The sequence below is a fragment of the Bombina bombina genome, chromosome 5 (genome assembly GCF_027579735.1).
Source record: "Bombina bombina isolate aBomBom1 chromosome 5, aBomBom1.pri, whole genome shotgun sequence".
Taxonomy (NCBI): domain Eukaryota; kingdom Metazoa; phylum Chordata; class Amphibia; order Anura; family Bombinatoridae; genus Bombina; species Bombina bombina.
In genome coordinates this window covers 273,719,914-273,742,033 of record NC_069503.1, presented here as the reverse complement: position 1 = coordinate 273,742,033, position 22,120 = coordinate 273,719,914, and the positions used below count along the sequence as shown (strand labels likewise).

The window sequence follows — 22,120 nt, the reverse complement described above, 5'->3', positions numbered from 1 at the left end:
AGTACGCCGCAGCAGCAGTGACAGGGGCAATGCATGCAAGGGGCTGTAGGATAAAACCTTGTTGAATAAATATTTTCTTAAGGTAACCTCTAATTTTTTATCCATTGGATCTAAAAAAAAAAAAAAAAAAAAAAAAAAAAAAAAAAAGCACAACTGTCCTCGACAGGGATAGTAGTACGCTTTACTAGAGTAGAAACTGCTCCCTCCACCTTAGGGACTGACTGCCATAAGTCCCGTGTGGTGGCGTCTATTGGAAACATTTTTCTAAAAATAGGAGGGGAAGAGAACGGCACACCTGGTCTATCCCATTCCTTATTAATAATTTCTGTAAACCTTTTAGGTATTTGGAAAAACATCAGTACACACCAGCACTGCAAAGTATTTATCCAGTCTACACAATTTCTCTGCCACTGCAATGGTATCACAGTCATTCAGAGCAGCTAAAACCTCCCTAAGCAACACGCGGAGGTGTTCAAGCTTAAATTTAAATGTAGAAATATTAGAATCAGGTATCTTTCCTGAGTCATTAACATCACCCACTGACTGAAGCTCTCTTTCCTCAGCTTCTGCATATTGTGAGGCAGTATCAGACATGGTTCTTAAAGCGTCAGTATGCTCTGCATTTTGTCTCACCCCAGAGCTATCTCGCTTACCTCTAAGTTCAGGTAGTCTGGCTAATACCGCTGACAGTGTATTATCCATGACTGCCGCCATGTCTTGTAAAGTAAACGCTATGGGCGCCCTAGATGTACTTGGCGCCATTTGAGCGTGAGTCCCTTAAGCGGGAGTCAAAGGGTCTGACACGTGGGGAAAGTTAGTCGGCATAACTTCCCCCTCGTCATATTCCTCTGGTGATAAATTTTTTAAAGACAGAAAATGATCTTTATTGCATAAAATGAAATCAGTACATTTGGTACACATTCTAAGAGGGGGTTCCACCATGGCTTTTAAACATAACAAACAAGGAGTTTCTTCTATGTCAGACATGTTTATACAGAATAGCAATGAGACTAGCAAGCTTGGAAAACACTTTAAATCAAGTTAACAAGCAAATATAAAAAATGGTACTGTGCCTTTAAGAGAAACAAAATTTGTCAGAATTTGAAAAAACAGTGAAAAAATGCAGTAAATCAAACAAAATTTTTACAGTGTGTATAATAGGCTAACAGAGCATTGCACCAACTTGCAAATGGATGATTAACCCCTTAGTTCAAAAAACGGATCAAAAAAATGAAATAGACATTTTTTAACAGTCACACCCAACTGCCACAGCAAGCTGTGGCCCTACCTTCCCCAATAAACGACTTTGGAAAGCCTTTGGGCCCTTTAGAGATGTCCTATAGCATTCAGAGGGCCTTTGAGGGAAGCTGGATGTCACAGTTTGTAATTTTAAACTGCACCAACTGTAACTTTTATACTACAACAGTGGAAATTGTTTCTAGTCAAAATTTAAGCCAGCCATGTGGAAAAAACTAGGCCCCAATAAAGTTTTATCACCAAAGCATATATAAAAATGATTAAACATGCCAGCAAACGTTTTATATTGCAATATCATAAGGGTATTACCCCTGGGAGTAAGCATGATACCAGTCGTTATTAAATCACTGTATTCAGGCTTAACTTACATTAATCCAGTATCAGCAGCATTTTCTAGTGTTTTCCATCTCTAGAAAAAATTATAACTGCACATACCTGATAGCAGAATAAACTGCACGCCATTCTCTCGCTGAAGTTACCTCATCTGTGTAATCCCCTCAGACATATGTGAGAATAGCAATGGATCTTAGTTACAACCTGCTAAGATCATAGAAACCTCAGGCAGATTCTTCTTCTATTTACTGCCTGAGATAAAATAGCACAACACCGGTACTATTTAAAAATAACAAACTTTTGATTGAAGAAAATAAACTAACTATATTTAACCACTCTCTCCTACAACGACCTAGCTTGTTGAGAGTTGCAAGAGAATGACTGGCTATGACAGTTAGGGGAGGAGCTATATTACAGCTCTGCTGTGGGTGTCCTCTTGCAACTTCCTGTTGGGAATGAGAATATCCCACAAGTAATGGATGATCCGTGGACTGGATACACCTTACAAGAGAAAGTTTGTACAAAAATAAACCAATATAACTGCCTTGTAACAAGCAGCAATAGGCAAAATGAAGTAGTTTCCATGATAAGCTCCAGACTAAAAAAATCTTAAAGGACATGAAAACATTTTTTCTACCATGATTCAGATAGACAGAGCATGCAATTTTAAAAACATTTCCAATTTACTTTTATTATCAAACGTACTGTGTTCTCATTGTATTCTTTGTTGAAGAGAATACCTAGATATGTAGTGTGTACGTGTTTGTGGAACACTATATCGTAGCAGTTTTGGAAAAATGCTTTTGAGCACTAGATGGTATCATGTTTGCATGTATAAGTCTAGATCTTGATCCTGCGTACCTGCTTTTCAACAAAGGGTGCCAAGAGAAAAGTTTTTTTTTTTTAAATTGTACACTGTGGTCCAGATTAAAAGTAGAGCGCTAAATAATGCTCCCTCTCAAGCGTTAACTGTGCTAGAAGTTTGCTTTTTTGTATGAAAGTAAATTGTTTTTGCTCATGCGCTAAGCCAACGAGCGCAAAAAGCCAAACTTAGAATATAGTGCGTGTATTTACATATTCCACCATAGAAGTCAATGAAGCAAAAAGTGGGAAAAAACACGCTACTTTTTATTATTATTATACTTTATTTATGAAGCGCCATCATATTCCGCAGCGCTGTCCATGGATACAGTTCATTTAAATAAAACAATAATATAAAACTTGTACGAGACAGGACAAAATTTACAAACACATACAGGAGGAATTGAGGTCCCTATTCCTGTGGGAACTTACAATCTAGAAGGGTAGGAGGTTGATAAACTGGAGGTGAGGACTGCAAGATTGAATGTGGGAAATGTTGTTAGGTAAGTGAAATTAATTTATTATTAAGTTGGGTGGTAGGCTTCTCTGAACAGAAAAGTCTTCAGAGAGCATTTAAAAGGAAGAAAGATTAGGGCAAAGCCTGACAGCACGAGGGAGAGTGTTCCAGAGGGTAGGTGCTGCACGACAGAAGTCCTGCAGTCTAGCATGAGAGGAGGTGATAGTCGCAGATGCAAGGAGCAGGTCATTGTTGGATCTTAGTGGACGGGCTGGAGAATACTTGTTGATTAGAGAGGATAGGTAGAGAGGAGTGGTGTTGGTGAGCGCTTTGTATGCAAGGGTGAGAATTTTTAATTTAATTCTGCTGTGAATGGGGAGCCAATGAAGGGACTCACAGAGAGGTGCAGCAGATACTTGTGCGCAATCTTGTTAATGTATTCCCCCATAGAAGTCAATAGAGTAAAAAAATGGGGGAAAAACCTAACACCCTACTCGCACATAAATCCGATCGCATATTCTCAAGTGCGCTAACCCGACATGAAAGTATGAATATTTCACATTCCAATGTTCTTCACATAAAAAAATATGTTCTATTTATTCATAAATACATATTTAAATATATATCTGATTGTATTTTGGGCCAATATACTGTATATATATATATATATATATATATATATATATATATATATATATATATATATATACACATACACATACATACATATACAGGATTTTATATATAAGTATTTAGGTATGGATATATATAGGAATATCTATTATTTAAAAATACATAACACATTCTGCTATGTGCAGAACATTGGAATGTGAAATATATACAGTAAATAAATATGAATATTGCATAAATATGTTTTTTCATGTTTTCATCTACTTAACTGCAAAGGGCTCATGGTTAGTGTTTGGCTGAAGCCATTTATTATCAATCAACTGTGTTTACTCTTTTTAAATCATAATGACAACAGAAACTACCCAAATGACCCTGAGCAAAAGTTTACATACCTTGGTGATTTTGGCCTGATAACATGCCCACAAGTTGACACAAAGGGGTTTGAATGGCTATTATAGCTATTAAAGGTAACCATCCTCACCTGTGATCTGTTTTCTTGTAATCAGTGTGTGTGTATAAAACGTCAATGAGTTTCTGGACTCCTGACAGACCCTTGCATCTTTCATCCAGTGCTGCACTGACGATTCTGGATTCTGAGTCATGGGGAAAGCAAAAGAATTGTCAAAGGATCTGCGAGAAAAAGGTAGTTGAACTGTATAAAACAGGAAAGGTATATAAAAAGATATCCAAGAAATTGAGAATGGAAATCAGCAGTGTTCAAACTCTAATAAAGAAGTGGAAAATGAGGGGTTCTGTTGAAACCAAACCACGGTCAGGTATTCCTACTACAATTTCAGCCACAACTGCAAGGAAAATTGTTCGGGATGCAAAGACAAACCCACAAAAACCTTCAGGTGAAATACAGGACATGTGGTGTGGCTGTTTCAAGATGCACAATAAGGAGGCACTTGAAGAAAGATGGGCTGCATGGTTGAGTCGCCCGAAGAAAGCCATTACTACGCAAATGCCACAAAGTATCCCACTTACAATATGCCAAACAGCACAGAGACAAGCCTCAAACCTTCTGGCACAAAGTCATTTAGAGTGATGAGATCAAAATTGAGCTTTTTGGCCACAACCATAAATGCTACATTTGGAGAGGAGTCAAGGCCTATGATGAAAGGTACACCATTCCTACTGTGAAACATGGAGGTGGATCGCTGATGTTTTGGGGATGTGTGAGCTACAAAAGCACAGGAAATTTGGTCAGAATTGATGGTAAGATGAATGGAGTATGTTATCAAACAGAACGCCTCATTTTCCACTTCTTGATTAGAGTGTGAACATTGTTGTTCTGCATTCTCAATTCCTTGGATATCTTTTTATATCCCTTTCATGTTTTATACAGTTCAACCACCTTTTTCCCACAGATACTTTGACAATTCTTTTTCTTTCCCCATGAATCCAGAAACGTCAGTGCAGCACTGGATGAAAGATGCAAGGGTCTGTCAGGAGTCCAGAAACTCATTGACCTTTTATACACACACACTAATTATAAGCAAACAGATCACAGGTGAGGATGGTTACCTTTAATAGCCATTCAAACACCTTTGTGTCAACTTGTGTGCATGTTATCAGGCCAAAATCACCAGGGTATGTAAACTTTTGATCAGGGTCATTTGGGTAGTTACTGTTGTCATTATGATTTAAAAAGAGTAAACACAGTTGATTGATAATAAATGGCTTCAGCCAAACACTAACCATGAGTGAAAGAAAAGTTTGTGTTATCATTCATATTCTCTGAAAAATGGCTAAGAAATCATAAATTCTGCCAGGGTATGTAAACTTATGAGCACAACTGTACACATATAATACATAGAGATATATGTATACAAACATTTACATATTTAGACATGTATATGTAGGTATATGTAGGTATCTCTATGTTAAAGCCCTTTTCCTGCCTGGTACCTCATATCTTTGAGCCCTTATGACTTTTTTGTGGGGCTATTTTTTTTTTTTAAATAATTTTTGTTAGATACTGTTATTGTAAATGTATATGTACTTTTTAATGTATTTTTTATGTGTTTTTTTGATACGTTTTGTTTGAGTAAAAAAGAGCTCTGAGAACGTGATAATCCTTGCAGCGTAAATCTCAATCGTGCTCACACGTTCGTGTTTACTTCCAACTTGTAATACGAATGCTAAACTTGACCTTCGCAAATACCCAAGATAAACCCCTTTTAGCTCGTGCATATCTGTTAGCGCTCCACTCGTAATCTGGCCCTTAAATTTTTACCTTTCTATCCCTTTAATGAAAATGCTCTTCTGCACCCCTGCTAAACTGCGTACGCAGTATGTCTTTGCCTTATTTAGCAGTGTAGCAGAAGCGTGCTGGCATTGTTTCCATTAGTATAGGTGGTAGGCCCACTGGGTCAGTACAGAAACAAAAGCTTTGAAATGGGTGAGGATTGATGCTTTGAAAATGGTTAGACTTTATTATTAAAAATGACATTTATATGGCGTTTGTAAATTTCATTGCATGATTAGCATTTCTAGATATTTCTGCCTACTATAATTTGTTTTAGTACAAAGGCACTTCTAATTTTATGCGATACACGAAATAAAAAATCCAAAATATTTACCTGAAGGAAAAATGTAATAAAAGAGACCCCACCAAGAGCTAAAAACAGCAGTGAGAACATGGTGCTTTTTGCCCTCATTTCGGATGCTTCCCCTGCAAATACCTGTGCATAAAAAAATGCAGTTAAGAGAATTTATTCACACCTTTGTTATTCACACCTTTGTTATTCACACAAATGAATTATTTAGGGAAATACATTATAAATATACTATGCAGTAATAAATGTAAAGTTTAATATTTCATTTTTATATTATTGGAGCATAGCAATAAAGACATGCAGCTAAGAACATGTAAAATAACAATAGATTTTACAGTTTTTGTTAAGCACATACCCCAATAATCTTTGAGAATATGATGGCAAACACAGGCTGAGTGGCCCCATTAATAAGAGCACATATTACTCCAACCACAAAGTAAGGCCATTCTGGTTTGTTCAATTTCATAACCTTCAGAAATGAGACAGATGGTACTTCTTCCACCTAGAAAAAAAAAAATTAATAGTGAATAACAACTAAACACAACTCAAGAATCCAATCTGATGAATTAGATACATATCCCAGTTTAAAGTTTCTAGTAAAGCACAATCAAATAAATGTCATCAATATAACTAATGCTAATGGGAATCCTTTAATATCCTGAACACATAGAATGAATATTGGAAAACAAGATATAAAAGCGATACATACTGTGAAAAATTGTGTAAACATAAGTAAAAAAAAAAAAAGAGCAAATTTGAAATGATAGCTTTTTAACCCCTTAATGACCAGTAATGTACCCTGTACGTCACTTATCTTTCTATGGGGATTGTTTTCTCAATAGCTGGCGGTGAGACTGTGCTATTTTAGGAAGCTGGAGGGAGGGTCTAATAGCGCGGGAAGTCCCACACTATTATTAGAAGACAATCCCTTAAAGACCAATGACGTACATGGTACATTTGTGGTCATTAAGGGGTTAAATGTATTTTTCCCCTTTTCACTCCCATAAACAAAAGTTATTTTAAAGTACCAGAGTCAGCTGTCATGCAAGATACAGCCTGCCATGCATTTGGTTTTGGTGATGTTGCATACAAGGCTACTGGCATTTACTGTACTTGAAACTTTTTACAACTGACGTGATTTGGGGACGGACAACTAAAGTGCTTATATGGTTTAAAATGAGAAACAATTTTGTACAAAAATGTACAATCTTAAAACACAGTATTTGTTATTTAGCATATGCTGTCTCTATATTGGTGAGCAACATGGCCCTGTACATCCAAGAAAATTAATTAATTATAAGTTTCTCATTCAATGTAGGCACATAAATACAATGTACATTTTATTCCTCTTTCTTGAAAACAAACCCCCCAGACTTATTACAAACATGTCACGAAAAAATAATTTGTATTTTAATTTCTTATTAATATATTAAGAATATATACAGTTCTGGGAAAGGACACACCTCGTTTTTCTTTTTCTTTTTCTCATCTAACTGATCATTTTTATTCTCCTGTGTTTTCTTTAGGCTATGCCGACTTGATTTTCTTCTGATCAACTTGGAATGTGAATGAGACAACGCCACTGCTGATTTTTCATTTGATTCCTCTCCTTCTGACTCACCTGTCTCTACTGTCTAAAAAGTAAACATGTTTTTGTATGCAATGAAGTAAGATGATGTCAAAGATTCAAAAAATGTAAAACAGAAATGCATAATACACACAATAAATTGTAATTAGAGGGACATTAAAGTGAATGTAAAGTTTCATGAATGAGTGCACAGTTTTTAAAAATACTATTAAAAACAGGGGTGCTCTCATTCATGAAACTTTACATTTCACCGGTTTTGGTAAAATACTTACCTTTCCTTCTTGCAAGCCGGAGCAGCGATTCCCCCCGCCCGCCACTTGTCTCTTCATACGTCAGCAATGAAGAAGCCGGCTTCCTCCAATCACGGCGTGGCCTCAGGCAATGTTTGCTCTGGGGGGAAGCCATGAATGGAGGAAGCCGGATTCGTCATTGCTGATGTATGAAGAGACAAGCGGCGGGCAAGGGGAATCGCTGCTCCGGCTTGCAAGAAGGAAAGGTAAGTACTGTATTTTAACAAAACCAGTGAAATGTAAAGTTTGATGAATGAAAGTGCCCCTGTTTTTAATAGTATTTTTAAAAACCGGGCACTCATTCGTTGAAACTTTACATTCACTTTAAACTCTTGGTTACAATTTCAGTAACATGGCTACTACTTACCATGTTTGCATTTTTCCTCCTGTACCTGCAGCTCTCTTTAAAGTAATTCTCTTATTTTAACCTATTACAGAAGCTCTGTATCTTTATACTGGGCACCTCCATCTTGTAGCGTGTGTATTGTAACATCTTGTGATAGAAGCTTTCAGCTTAGTGATGCTACTGCCTTTTGCCAGCTGTACCTTGCATTTTGGGTTAGCTTACACAACAGAAAACAAAAGCTTTACATATTTGCAGTTTTTTTACACAGTTTAAAATTTACACAACAAATATAGAACGGCCTCAGCAATAATAAAGAGAAATGTGGCCACTGCAAAAATGTGCAGCTCTTGCTCTGGTTTTGTGCATCCTATACTGAAGAGAACAATAAAGCTTGTCAAGAATAAAAACAACATTGCTGATCTGTGAATGACTACCACTTCTCTCACAGTATGTGAGTATACTTAAATTCCAAGATGGTAGCGCCCGATGTGAAGATACAGAGATTCAAGCCTGAGGAAACGGGGAGCCCCCTGAGAAACGCGTCGCTATTATCCCATAGGGGAGATCTTTTACACTTAGCCGATACCATTGGCATATACCCTGTGGTTTATGTTTTATCTGCTTTTATTGTTTTTAATAAATACTTATATGTTTTTACACATATATTCGGCCTGATTGGTGTTCAAGACCCCCTTTGTAGCTACCAGTGGCAAGACTGCCTGCCCTTCCATATTCCTTCCAACCACAGTTCTTGTGTCACCGTCGTATCGTACGGCATTTGCCCGTGGTGAGGACTGCCTTCTACCAGCCAGCTGGTTTGCTGCAGAATACCAGCCTGCTTCTACTGGCACAACTGAGTGCCGCCTTGCTTGTGAGTACCCTGTATCTCCATGATTTGAATATTTGGTTATTGTTGGATCTACACATGTGGCGCCTCTGTCCTTTTTGTCGTTTTCTGCTGTAGAGTCACATCATCGGATTGGGTGAAGTCAGAGTGCTGCCTGCTACATACACCATTCTCCAAGGAATCCCATTGGACTTGCTTACTCATATGAGGACTCGTTCTATTAATACATTCCATTTTAATATCTGTTTTTGCACTTTATTACTGTCATTGCTTTAGATATTGTTCTGTTAGGGTCTTGTGTGTGTTTCTTTAGCGCCTCCTATAGGAATCTATGGTGTAGAAGGTTTTTTCACCATCATATTCCATTTTTTCCTGTCTCATAAAGATTCACTAGCAACCACTTGTAAAGGGTTAAAATAAGAGAATGGCTTTAAAGAGAGCTGCGGGCGCAAGAGGAAAAAAATATCCTGATGAGTAGTAGCTGTACTACTACTACTATAGTTATACTTAGCAGTTTAATGTCCCTTTCAGTGCAGAGGAGTAACTAGACATTGCTGGGCCCCAGGATAAAGAATGTGCCTAGGCCCCCCAACAGTGCCCCTTACTGTTTGCAATCAGCAGAAGCTTGGGCAGCAGCCTCATAGGTGAAAGAAGGTCTGTTTCTCTATGAATGCAAGTCATCGTTTCTCCTTGGTTAGGTTGTACCTCAGGATGTGTGCAGCCTTTCTTTATAAATATGGTGGCAGCTTTTTCTGTACAACACAGTAATGGCCATCTTGGAAACCCTGCTACCATATTGTAAGGGTAAATACTTCCTTTACGCCATGAGGCCTGTTTTGCAGGGAGCGAACAGAGAGGTACCAGAGATGATGCAGCTGGACAGATGCCAGCACTGTTAGCTGAGCCCAGATGGGCCATCTAGTGTTGTGGGCGCTGTTTCAATTGAGACCTCTGAGACCCCTATGGTTACGCCCATGGTTAAGAGAATATATTAGAATATATTTTCCACATTAGAGTCCTGAAATTATGTCTAGCTAGAAAATAATTAAATGCCTTACTCTTAAATGGGGACAATTTAATATTTACCTGCATGGTCACCAGTTTGTAGTACACTCCTTGTTTCTTCATTAATTCACTGTGATCTCCTTGCTCAGTAATTACACCAGTTTCAAAACCAGCAATCATGTCTGCATTACGGATTGTAGACAAACGGTGGGCAACTACAATGGTTGTTCGACCTTCCCTTGCCTGCAAATTAAAAGAAATACAAATAACATTATAAGTAATAATAAAGCACAGATATTATAGTAGATAGATGCTGAGTGTAAAAACTTGGAATATTTAGAACATTCTGAGTTCAACGGAGGTCTCAAACAGGAAATATAACTTTAAATGGACATAAAAGTGCAAAAAAGAAATGTGTTGAAAGCATTTTATTATTGCAGTAATACTTATTATTATTATCGGTTATTTGTAGACCGCCAACAGATTCTGCAGCGCTAATACTTACATATAACTATGGGGTCTATTACAATCCTTTAGAAAAATCTAATGATTTTTCTACAAAATTCACTATTAAAAGGACAGTCAACACCAGAATTTTTGTTGTTTTAAAAGATAGATAATCCCTTAATTAACCATTCCCCAGTTTTGCATAACCAACACAATTATAATAATAAACGTTTTACCTCTGTGATTACCTTGTATCTAAGCCTCTGCAGACTGCCCCCTTATTTCAGTTCTTTTGACAAACTTGCATTTTAGCCAATCAGTGCTCACTCCTTGGTAAATTCACGTGCATGAGCTCAATGTTATATATATGAAACACATGAACTAACGCCCTCTAGTGGTGAAAAACTGTCAAATGCAGAGGCAGCCTTCAAGGTCTTACGGCTAGATTTGGAGTTTTGTCGGTAACGACCCGAAAAACTAACGCCGGCTTTTTTCTGGCCGCACCATAAAAATAACTCTGGTATCGAGAGTCCACATAAAGGCTGCGTTAGGCTCCAAAAAAGGAGCGTAGAGCATTTTTAACGCAGCTTCAACTCTCGATACCAGAGTTGCTTATGCAAGCGGCCAGCCTCAAAAACGTGCTCGTGCACGATTCTCCCATAGGAAACAATGGGGCTGTTTGAGCTGAAAAAAAACCTAACACCTGCAAAAAAGCCGCGTTCAGCTCCTAACGCAGCCCCATTGTTTGCTATGCGGTAACCCTTCCTACGTCTGCACCTAACACTCTAATATGTACCCCGAGTCTAAACACCCCTAACCTTACACTTATTAACCCCTAATCTGCCGCCCCCGCTATCGCTGACCCCTGCATATTATTATTAACCCCTAATCTGCCGCTCCGTAAACCGCCGCTACTTACATTATCCCTATGTACCCCTAATCTGCTGCCCCTAACACCGCCGACCCCTATATTATATTTATTAACCCCTAATCTGCCCCTCCACAACGTCGCAGCCAGCTACCTACAATAATTAACCCCTAATCTGCCGACCGCAAAGCGCTGCCACCTACGTTATCCTTATGTACCCCTAATCTGCTGCCCCTAACACCGCCGACCCCTATATTATATTTATTAACCCCTAATCTGCCCCCCACAACGTCGCCTCCACCTGCCTACACTTATTAACCCCTAATCTGCCGACCGGAGCTCACCGCTATTCTAATAAATGTATTAACCCCTAAAGCTAAGTCTAACCCTAACACTAACACCCCCCTAAGTTAAATATAATTTACATCTAACGAAATTAATTAACTCTTATTAAATAAATTATTCCTATTTAAAGATAAATACTTACCTGTAAAATAAATCCTAATATAGCTACAATATAAATTATAATTATATTATAGCTATTTTAGGATTTATATTTATTTGACAGGTAACTTTGTATTTATTTTAACCAGGTACAATAGCTATTAAATAGTTAAGAACTATTTAATAGCTAAAATAGTTAAAATAATTACAAATTTACCTGTAAAATAAATCCTAACCTAAGTTACAATTAAACCTAACACTACACTATCAATAAATTAATTAAATAAATAACCTAACACTACACTATCAATAAATTAATTAAATACAATTCCTACAAATAAATACAATTAAATAAACTAGCTAAAGTACAAAAAATAAAAAAGAACTAAGTTACAAAAAATAAAAAAATATTTACAAACCTAAGAAAAATATTACAACAATTTTAAACTAATTACACCTACTCTAAGCCCCCTAATAAAACAACAAAGCCCCCCAAAATAAAAAATGCCCTACCCTATTCTAAATTACTCAAGTTAAAAGCTCTTTTACCTTACCAGCCCTGAACAGGGCCCTTTGCGGGGCATGCCCCAAGAAGTTCAGCTCTTTTGCCTGTAAAAAAAAAAACCATACAATACCCCCCCCCAACATTACAACCCACCACCCACATACCCCTAATCTAACCCAAACCCCCCTTAAATAAACCTAACACTAAGCCCCTGAAGATCATCCTACCTTGTCTTCACCTCACCAGGTATCACCGATCCGTCCTGGCTCCAAAATCTTCATCCAACCCAAGCGGGGGTTGGCGATCCATCATCCGGTGGCTGAAGAGGTCCAGAAGAGGCTCCAAAGTCTTCATCCTATCCGGGAAGAAGAGGCGATCCGGACCGGCAACCATCTTGATCCAAGCGGCATCTTCTATCTTCATCCGATGACGACCGGCTCCATCCTGAAGACCTCCACCGCGTACCCATCTTCTTCCGGCGACGTCCAACTGAAGAATGACGGTTCCTTTAAGGGACGTCATCCAAGATGGCGTCCCTCGAATTCCGATTGGCTGATAGGATTCTATCAGCCAATCGGAATTAAGGTAGGAATATTCTGATTGGCTGATGGAATCAGCCAATCAGAATCAAGTTCAATCCGATTGGCTGATCCAATCAGATTGAGCTCGCATTCTATTGGTTGATCGGAACAGCCAATAGAATGCGAGCTCAATCTGATTGGCTGATTGGATCAGCCAATCGGATTGAACTTGATTCTGATTGGCTGATTCCATCAGCCAATCAGAATATTCCTACCTTAATTCCGATTGGCTGATAGAATCCTATCAGCCAATCGGAATTCGAGGGACGCCATCTTGGATGACGTCATTTAAAGGAACCGTCATTCGTCGTTCAGTCGTCGGCCAGGATGGATGTTCCGCGGTGGAGGTCTTCAGGATGCTGCCGCTTCGCTCCGGATGGATGCCGCTTGGATGAAGACTTCAATCGGATGGAAGACCTCTTCTGCCCCGCTTGGATGAAGACTTCAGCCGGATCATGGACCTCTTCAGCCCCCCGCTTGGGCTTGGATCAGGACATCGGAGGAGCTCTTCTGGACGGATCGGTGTGATACCCGGTGAGGTGAAGACAAGGTAGGATGATCTTCAGGGGCTTAGTGTTAGGTTTATTTAAGGGGGGTTTGGGTTAGATTAGGGGTATGTGGGTGGTGGGTTGTAATGTTGGGGGGCTTGGGTATTGTATGGTTTTTTTTACAGGCAAAAGAGCTGTATTTCTTGGGGCATGCCCCGCAAAGGGCCCTGTTCAGGGCTGGTAAGGTAAAAGAGCTTTGAACTTTAGTAATTTAGAATAGGGTAGGGCATTTTTTTATTTTGGGGGGCTTTGTTATTTTATTAGGGGGCTTAGAGTAGGTGTAATTAGTTTAAAATTGTTGTAATATTTTTCTTATGTTTGTAAATATTTTTTTATTTTTTGTAACTTAGTTCTTTTTTATTTTTTGTACTTTAGATAGTTTATTTAATTGTATTTATTTGTAGCAATTGTATTTAATTAATGTATTGATAGTGTAGTGTTAGGTTAATTGTAGGTAATTGTAGGTAGTTTATTTAATTAATTTATTGATAGTCTAGTGTTAGGTTTAATTGTAACTTAGGTTAGGATTTCTTTTACAGGTAAATTTGTAATTATTTTAACTATTTTAGCTATTAAATAGTTCTTAACTATTTAATAGCTATTGTACCTGGTTAAAATAAATACAAAGTTACCTGTAAAATAAATATTAATCCTAAAATAGCTATAATATAATTATAATTTATATTGTAGCTATATTAGGGTTTATTTTACAGGTAAGTATTTAGCTTTAAATAGGAATAATTTATTTAATAAGAGTTAATTAATTTTGTTAGATTAAAATTATATTTAATTTAGGGGGGTGTTAGTGTTAGGGTTAGACTTAGCTTTAGGGGTTAATACATTTATTAGAATAGTGGTGAGCTCCGGTCGGCAGATTAGGGGTTAATAATTGAAGTTAGGTGTCGGCGATGTTAGGGAGGGCAGATTAGGGGTTAATACTATTTATTATAGGGTTAGTGAGGCGGATTAGGGGTTAATAACTTTATTATAGTAGCGCTCAGGTCCGGTCGGCAGATTAGGGGTTAATAAGTGTAGGCAGGTGGAGGCGACGTTGAGGGGGGCAGATTAGGGGTTAATAAATATAATATAGGGGTCGGCGGTGTTAGGGGCAGCAGATTAGGGGTACATAAGGATAACGTAGGTGGCGGAGCTTTGCGGTCGGCAGATTAGGGGTTAATAAGTTTAGGTAGGTGGAGGCGACGTTGTGGGGGGCAGGTTAGGGGTTAATAAATATAATACAGGGGTCGGCGGTGTTAGGGGCAGCAGATTAGGGGTACATAAGGATAACGTAGGTGGCGGTCGGCAGATTAGGGGTTAAAAAAAATTATTCGAGTGTCGGCGATGTGGGGGGACCTCGGTTTAGGGGTGCATAGGTAGTTTATGGGTGTTAGTGTACTTTAGAGCACAGTAGTTAAGAGCTTTATAAACCGGCGTTAGCCCAGAAAGCTCTTAACTACTGACTTTTTTCCTGCGGCTGGAGTTTTGTCGTTAGATGTCTAACGCTCACTTCAGAAACGACTCTAAATACCGGAGTTAGAAAGATCCCATTGAAAAGATAGGATACGCAATTTACGTAAGGGGATCTGCGGTATGGAAAAGTCGCGGCTGAAAAGTGAGCGTTAGACCCTATTTTGAGTGACTCCAAATACCGGCGGTAGCCTAAAACCAGCGTTAGGAGCCTCTAACGCTGGTTTTCACGGCTAACGCCAAACTCCAAATCTAGGTCTTAGAAATTAGCATATGAACCTCCTAGGTTTAGCTTTCGACTAAGAATACCAAGAGAACAAAGCAAAATTGGTGATAAAAGTAAATTGGAAAGTTGTTTAAAATTACATGCCCTATTTGAATCATTAAATTTTTTTGGGGACTTGACTGTCCCTTTAAAGTGTATGGAGATTTTTTTTTCTCAATTTCAAAGATTTTTATTAAACAAATTCAAGCAATACAGAATAGTGCAATAATCTTGCATTTACATAATAGTGAATACAGAATGGTTATACAATATTTTAAGAGTATTTGGCGATATATACAGTATATGTATGACATGGTAGTTTCAACAATTATTAGCATGGAGATATTCCTCCTATATAAATTTAATAGAGTAATAGTCCTCTAGTTTATGTATTTGAAAATAATGATGCTTTTCTAGTAACAATGTCAGGGAAACATGTGCAATCCAATCTTCCGTTGAAGGGGCTACCTCCTTTTTCCACAGTCTAGGTATTAATTGCTTAGCGTAATTCAACATAAGATATAGTAATTTAGATCTGAGTTTACACTGTATTTGAGTGGATTTGTGAAAAAGACATATCATTTCACTAGTGATGAGAAACCAATATTTGTCCATTTTTGGGCATGCCCACCATATATGGAGTGCCATTCCTGTTTGCTTACAATTTCTCCAGCATATGGCTGAGGTTTTTGGATATATTTGTGCCAATCTTTGAGGCTAAGTAATTTTGTATTGGTTTCTCTAAAGCTCATTGAGGAAGACAAAGAGTTCATCTGTGAGATGATAGCGGGCCATTCATTTTCAGTGAGTTTAGTGTCTAATTCCTCTTCCCAATTCTGTGTGTAGGTAGAGAACGTGAATGGTCTTGTAGGATTAATTTGTAAGTTATGGATAAGTGTCCTTTTGAGATAGTGGGCCTGTAACATAGATTCTCAAATGTTGTTAGGTTTCTATTAATTTTAGGTTTTTCTGGGTGAGAGGAAATAAGGTGATTTAATTGTTGATATTTGTACCAGTGGTTAGATTTAATAGGTCAGTCTTGGGCGTATTTTACCATTATCTAAAACAGTATAATATGAGATTAGGGTATGTATTGAGTGTGGTTGATCTGAGTTAGTGTTATGTCTAATATTAAATATTGGGTTTGTGATCATTTGAGTTAATGGAGAGGGATTCATGGGGAGAGTAGAGTTTTTCCTAATCAGACAATCCCATACTCTAAGTGTTTCCGTAGTAAAGGTAGACGGTGTGTTAATTGTTTTCTGCTGTGCTGTTGGGGACCAACAGACGCTCCCTAGGTTGATGGATTTAGCTAATGAGTGCTCTAATGCGATCCATTCTTTATCAATTTCATCTTTACATCAATTTATTATGCGTACCAAGTGCGTTGCAGATTTATAATATGCTAGGTTAGGAACTCCCATTCCATCCCTGTCTTTAGACATATACATAGTTTTCATTGAGACCCTGGTCATTTGTTTGGACCATATGTAAGTATTAATGGCTTTTAGCAGGGTATGCATGAAATGGTCAGGTATTTGAATAGGTAAAGCCTGGAGTATGTTTAGTATTTTTGGTAGGATCATCATTTTGATAGAATTTATACGGCCTAGCCAAGATATAGATTTGTGTTCCCATTTTTTAAGTTCTTGTTTGATATTTTGTAGTAATGGTAATTTAATGAGTATAGTCTACTTTTATCTTCTGTAATTTGATTTAGGTTTAAATTGATATTGGAAAGTCTGTTGTATTTGTTGTGTGAGGGCCGGAGGCTTATTTAGGCTTAGGAATTCTGATTTGTATTTATTTACTTTAAAGAATGAGAGTCTGCTATACTTTGTAAATTCTATTAAGAGAGCATTTAGTTACATTATAGGAGATGTGATAGTGAGCATGATGTCGTCTGCGTAAGCGCCATCTTGTAATGTGTGTTTTTAACAGTGATCCCTGTAATATCTGAGTTGTGCCGTATATTCGTAGCTAATAGTTCCATAGCCATTACAAATAATATAGGCAAAAGAGGGCAGCCCTGACGTGTTACGTTCGAAATTTTAATTGGTGATGATAAGGAGTCATTTAGGCATATTTTAGCAGTAGGGGAATGATATAAAGCAAATATTTTTTCAATTAGGCTTTCTCCACGTCAATTGATAGGAAAATAGCTTGTATGTTTTGTTGGGTGACATAATCTAAAAGGTTAACTATCTTAATAGTGTTGTCCCTAGCTTCACGGTATGGTGTATATCCGGCCTGATTGGTATGAATTCAAATTGGGAGAACTTTGTTAATGCGGGCTGCCAATATTTTTGCAACATCAACATTAAGTAGGGATATAGGTCTGAAGTTAGATGGGTCAGTAGGGGTTTTTCCAGGTTTAGGGATAACTGTGATGTAAGCTTCTACCATGGTTTGTGGAAAAGGTTTATTTTTTTCCTACTTTATAAAAAAGTGTCAATAAAAAGGGGCAAGGAAATCTTTGAAGGTTTGGTAATAACATACAGAGAAACCATCTGGACCTGGGCTTTTACCAATATTCAGATTTTTTATAGCTTGAGTCCATTCTGGCATAGTTATAGGAGCATACAGGTCTTCCATTTGTTCTGCAGTTAGGGTTGGTAGGATAGAGTGTTCAAGATATGTGGAGATTATTTGTTTCAATGTCTGACTGGTTCCCTATAGTGGTGAGAGTGTAAAGTTTTGAGTAGTAATCTTTGAATTGGTTAATAATCTCAGGGGTAGTGTGACGTTTTTGTTTGTTGGAGGTAGTTAATTTGTGGACAAAGGACTTTTTAACTTCCTCGCTTTAAAATATCTGGCCATCATTTTCCCTGCTTTATTACCTTCATATAAGAATTTTTGCTGGTATTTTAGAGTTATTGTTTACTTGGGCTAATAATTTTTTGAGCTTTTTTTTTTTTAAATGTCTATGTCTGAGGGCATTCTTTTGTGTTGGAGTTCTAAATGAGATAGTTGTTTAGTGAGGTCCAGGTAATGTTGACGTGATAGTTTTTTTCTTATGGGCCATATGCATTATTATTTCCCCCCTCATATACCATTTATGTTTTTCCAATAGGGTGAAATCTTCTATGTTTGAGAGTATAATTAATGTCAAAAAATTATTTAAGCGATCTAGTTAATTTTTCTTGTAACTCTTCATTATCTATAAGAGAGTCATCCATTCTCCAGCGGAATTCAGTATGTCTAGTGTTTGGCCAATTTAGTTGTAATATCATGGCTGAGTGATCAGACCATCAGGTTGGTTTAATTAGTCATTTTTGGGTTGTAAAGAGATAGTCCAATAGACTATATGTTTTAGTGGGGGGTGAGAAAAAAGTGTAATCTCGTTTGTCACCATTAAAATATCGCTAGGTGTAATATAAGTTGTGGTCTCTCACCTTCCGCCACATAAATTGAGCTGTTCTTTGGGAGACGCTGGAATTAGGATTGGAGCTATCTATAAGAGGTTGTATTAGGTAAAGTCTCCTCCTAGTATTATAATTCCCTTAGAGAAATCTAAAAACATTTTTAAACATCATGCGGCAAAAGGGAGTGTGCTTGACATTTGGTGCATAAATATTGATGAGTGTAACGGGTGTTCCGTGTAATAAGCCATATATGCCTAGGAATCTCCCATCATTTATCTTTGGATGTTTGGATATGTTGAAAAGCTACGTTTTTATTTAGCAAAATGCTCACTCCTCTTTTTGTGTGAAAATGAGCTATGATAATGGTGTATGTAATGTGGACCAAAGTATTTGCGTTCTTAATGTTTCTTAAAGTGTGTCTCCTGTAAAACCAATATATCTGCTAGTTGTTGTGCATGTCCAGTAATGCCATAGAGCGTTTTTGGGGAGAGTTAAATCCCTTAACGTTTCGGGAGATGTTTAAATTATGAGTCATAGTGATTAGTAGTCTGGGGGGGGTACCTGGAGAGGTACGTGGATATAAATATTGCCTATGATAAAAGACTGTGTCAATGTGAACTTGAAAAAGGTTATAGCAACAACAAATCAACATAATAAGTACGTCATAAATAACATTGTAGTATACCTTACTATACCAAATTATTAAACCATTATGTATCTGAAATAACTTGAAACAGCTGTCACTTGCCAGTTTTAGAAAACAAACAGTTAAAACAACATGTAAAACAAACATAAGTATACAACAAGTGAACATTTTAAACAATATGTGAAGTACAAATAAGGGGGATATCAATTTGGGTGACCTTTGGTTTAGTTAAGATATGTAACAGGGCTTGGTGGGCCTGTTCATTAGGGCATTAGTAGTTATAGCGGGGTTTTAAGTGTCACAGTGCACAAACATATAGCTCAAACCTGAACAAAATAAAAAGGATAATTTTGCCTATAGGGAGTCCAAGGCTGATTCTTCTCCAGAGGTTGTAGACTTTGGGGTAGCAGTTTTCTTATGTTCTATGGTTGTGTGGATAGGGTTGGGTGACAATTTCCCCTTTTTCCTTGGGGGGACTATGTCCCAAGTTCCTTGTTTTTCCCTTATTGAGTTTTCAGTGTCATCTTGCTCAGATGTAGGTTGTAGAGTAGGCATGTCTAGTGGATCAATGTCTAACATCTTACATAATTGATCAACTGTTGAAGGTCCCAAGCAGAATATTCCTCGATTGTTGTGGATAACCAGGAGTTGAAAGGGAAACCCCCATCTGTATGACATTTTCTTGTTTCTTAAAAGAGTAGTTAGGGGGGAAAGCTCTTTCAGTCTTTGCAGTGTCCTAATTGAGAGGTCAGCATAGAATTGCAATATCACTCCTCAGAATCTTATTGGTTGTTTCTTCCTGGAAGCAGCCATTATGTGTTCTTTTTCCTGGAAGTTTTTTAATTTGTATATAATGTCCCTTGGTGGAGCTTTAACCTTGGGTTTTGGCCTGAGGGCTCTGTGTGCTCGTACCCAATGAATATTTGCTGCATTAGGGTCATCTAGAAGGTGTGTGAATAGGGTAGAGAGATATACTGGAAAGTCTTTTGGTAACACAGATTCTGGAGCTCCAAGAATCCTTATATTTTTTCTTCTACTTCTATTCTTAAGATCTTCAAGTTTATCTTGTAAGGAGAATATCAGCTCTGATTGTTAGTCTATTTTCCCTTGCATGGATGTAAGATCTTCACGTATTATATCGCCTTGATCTTCTAGGGCTTCAACCCAAAACCCTAGAGTATACATATCTTGTTTGAGTTCTTGGACTTCTTCACACATACAGGTTCTCACAATTTTACTAGTTCTTGTGTAGATGCTAATGAAGAAAGTATATGCGTAGGGATTTGTTTTTGCTCAGACGAGACTGACCCTTCAGGACTCTGAGGGGGGTTAATCCCTGGTGGAGAAGTATTAGTGACATTTAGGTGTCCTGATGCTTTCTGCTCTGTAGGATTAAAAAAGGAGCTCCCCAATTGCCCTTTGGTAGAGGGAGTACGTGATTTTTTTTTAATAGGTTTCCAGCTGAGAAGGGGAAATTGAGAAGGACAGGTTTTGTAATAGTGGGATAACCTCTTTGCTGCACTTTGGTAGCAATATGTGTATAATGTCCAGAAGCAGTATTACTCCTTTGTTATGTATACCAGAGATAATATGAGGGAGTTTCCAATAGCTAGTATTTGGAGTGCTTTATGGTATCACATTATCCTTAAAGCACATCAGGGGCTATGTGTGGTAAGGGGTAGTACCGTATTATCTTGTTTCCCCTTTCTTCGCTCACCTTAGGTGCGGCCCTTTCTCAACCTGATAGTTAAATATGTTGCACTTGACACATGGTTTGTTGTATTATGTAATTGGCCGTATATCATAGCCCTTATGCGCCTCTGGTCTATTAAACACTTGTATCCCAGCGTGTTGGTCAATAAGTGGGGGTTGCGTGCTTACCCGGTGCGGTAGATGGAGTGTTTGTGGAGAGTGTTCCGTTACACGTTCCAAAAGGAGGATAGCAGCACCACCAATATTAAGGCTAAACAAAATATTTATTTAAGCCAACATAGCAAAGTGACAAGGTTTCGGATTTGCATCCTTAGTCATGTCCATTTTACAATCAATTAAAATCAGCCTTAAATAGGCTCAAAGCCACACCTCCACACATACACCTGGGTTAACCCCTTCTATATATCATCAAGTTTTGACATAGGGATAGCTCCAATTAGTGGATTCACAATGTTACAACCTGTCATTTTAATATAATACAACAGCCTTTCAAAGGCACATATAGTAATATAATAACAGCTCCACCTAGTGGATTCACAGTATTATAACCTGTCAGTTTCATATATTATAGTAACATTTTAAAGGCACACATTCCAGTCCATTTATCTATTCCTCCCCCCTTGGGGTCATAGTCGCTAGCTCATGTATCCAGTATAGCTCTCTACATTGTAAGATTTTAACCCTATCTCCGCACCTCCTTGGGATTTTTTACCTGTTCCAGAATTTGAAACCTAAGTTGGTTTATTTGATGACCTGCTGTAATGAAATGATTTGAGACTGGTGCCTCCAGGTCCCCTATTCTGATGTTACCTTTATGTTGGTTTATCCGGTCACGGACCTTGCGGGTGGTCTCACCAACATACCCCAAACCACATGGACACTTAATGAGGTAGACAGCAATTACAAAAATAGAAGCTAAAAGGTCATTTATACATGTAATACAAATTTTGCTGTCTACCTCATTAAGTGTCCATGTGAGTTGGGGTATGTTGGTGAGACCACCTGCAAGGTCCGTGAGCGGATAAACTAACATAAAAGTTTCATCAGAATAGGGGACCTGGAGACACCAGTCTCAAATCATTTCATTACAGCAGGT

The 22,120-nt window shown here is 37.8% G+C and overlaps 1 protein-coding gene across 1 annotated transcript in view; it reads right to left on the bottom strand.

The window, feature by feature from the left end:
- ABCB1 (ATP binding cassette subfamily B member 1) overlaps positions 1-22,120 on the bottom strand; it is a 273,231-nt gene that overhangs the window by 83,688 nt on the left and 167,423 nt on the right. The window contains exons 15-18 of the mRNA XM_053713996.1: positions 10,257-10,418; positions 7,563-7,733; positions 6,455-6,601; positions 6,124-6,225 (exon numbers count right to left, since the gene is read on the bottom strand). Coding sequence (XP_053569971.1) covers positions 6,124-6,225; positions 6,455-6,601; positions 7,563-7,733; positions 10,257-10,418 — 582 coding nt within the window. The remainder of the gene's footprint in view (positions 1-6,123; positions 6,226-6,454; positions 6,602-7,562; positions 7,734-10,256; positions 10,419-22,120) is intronic.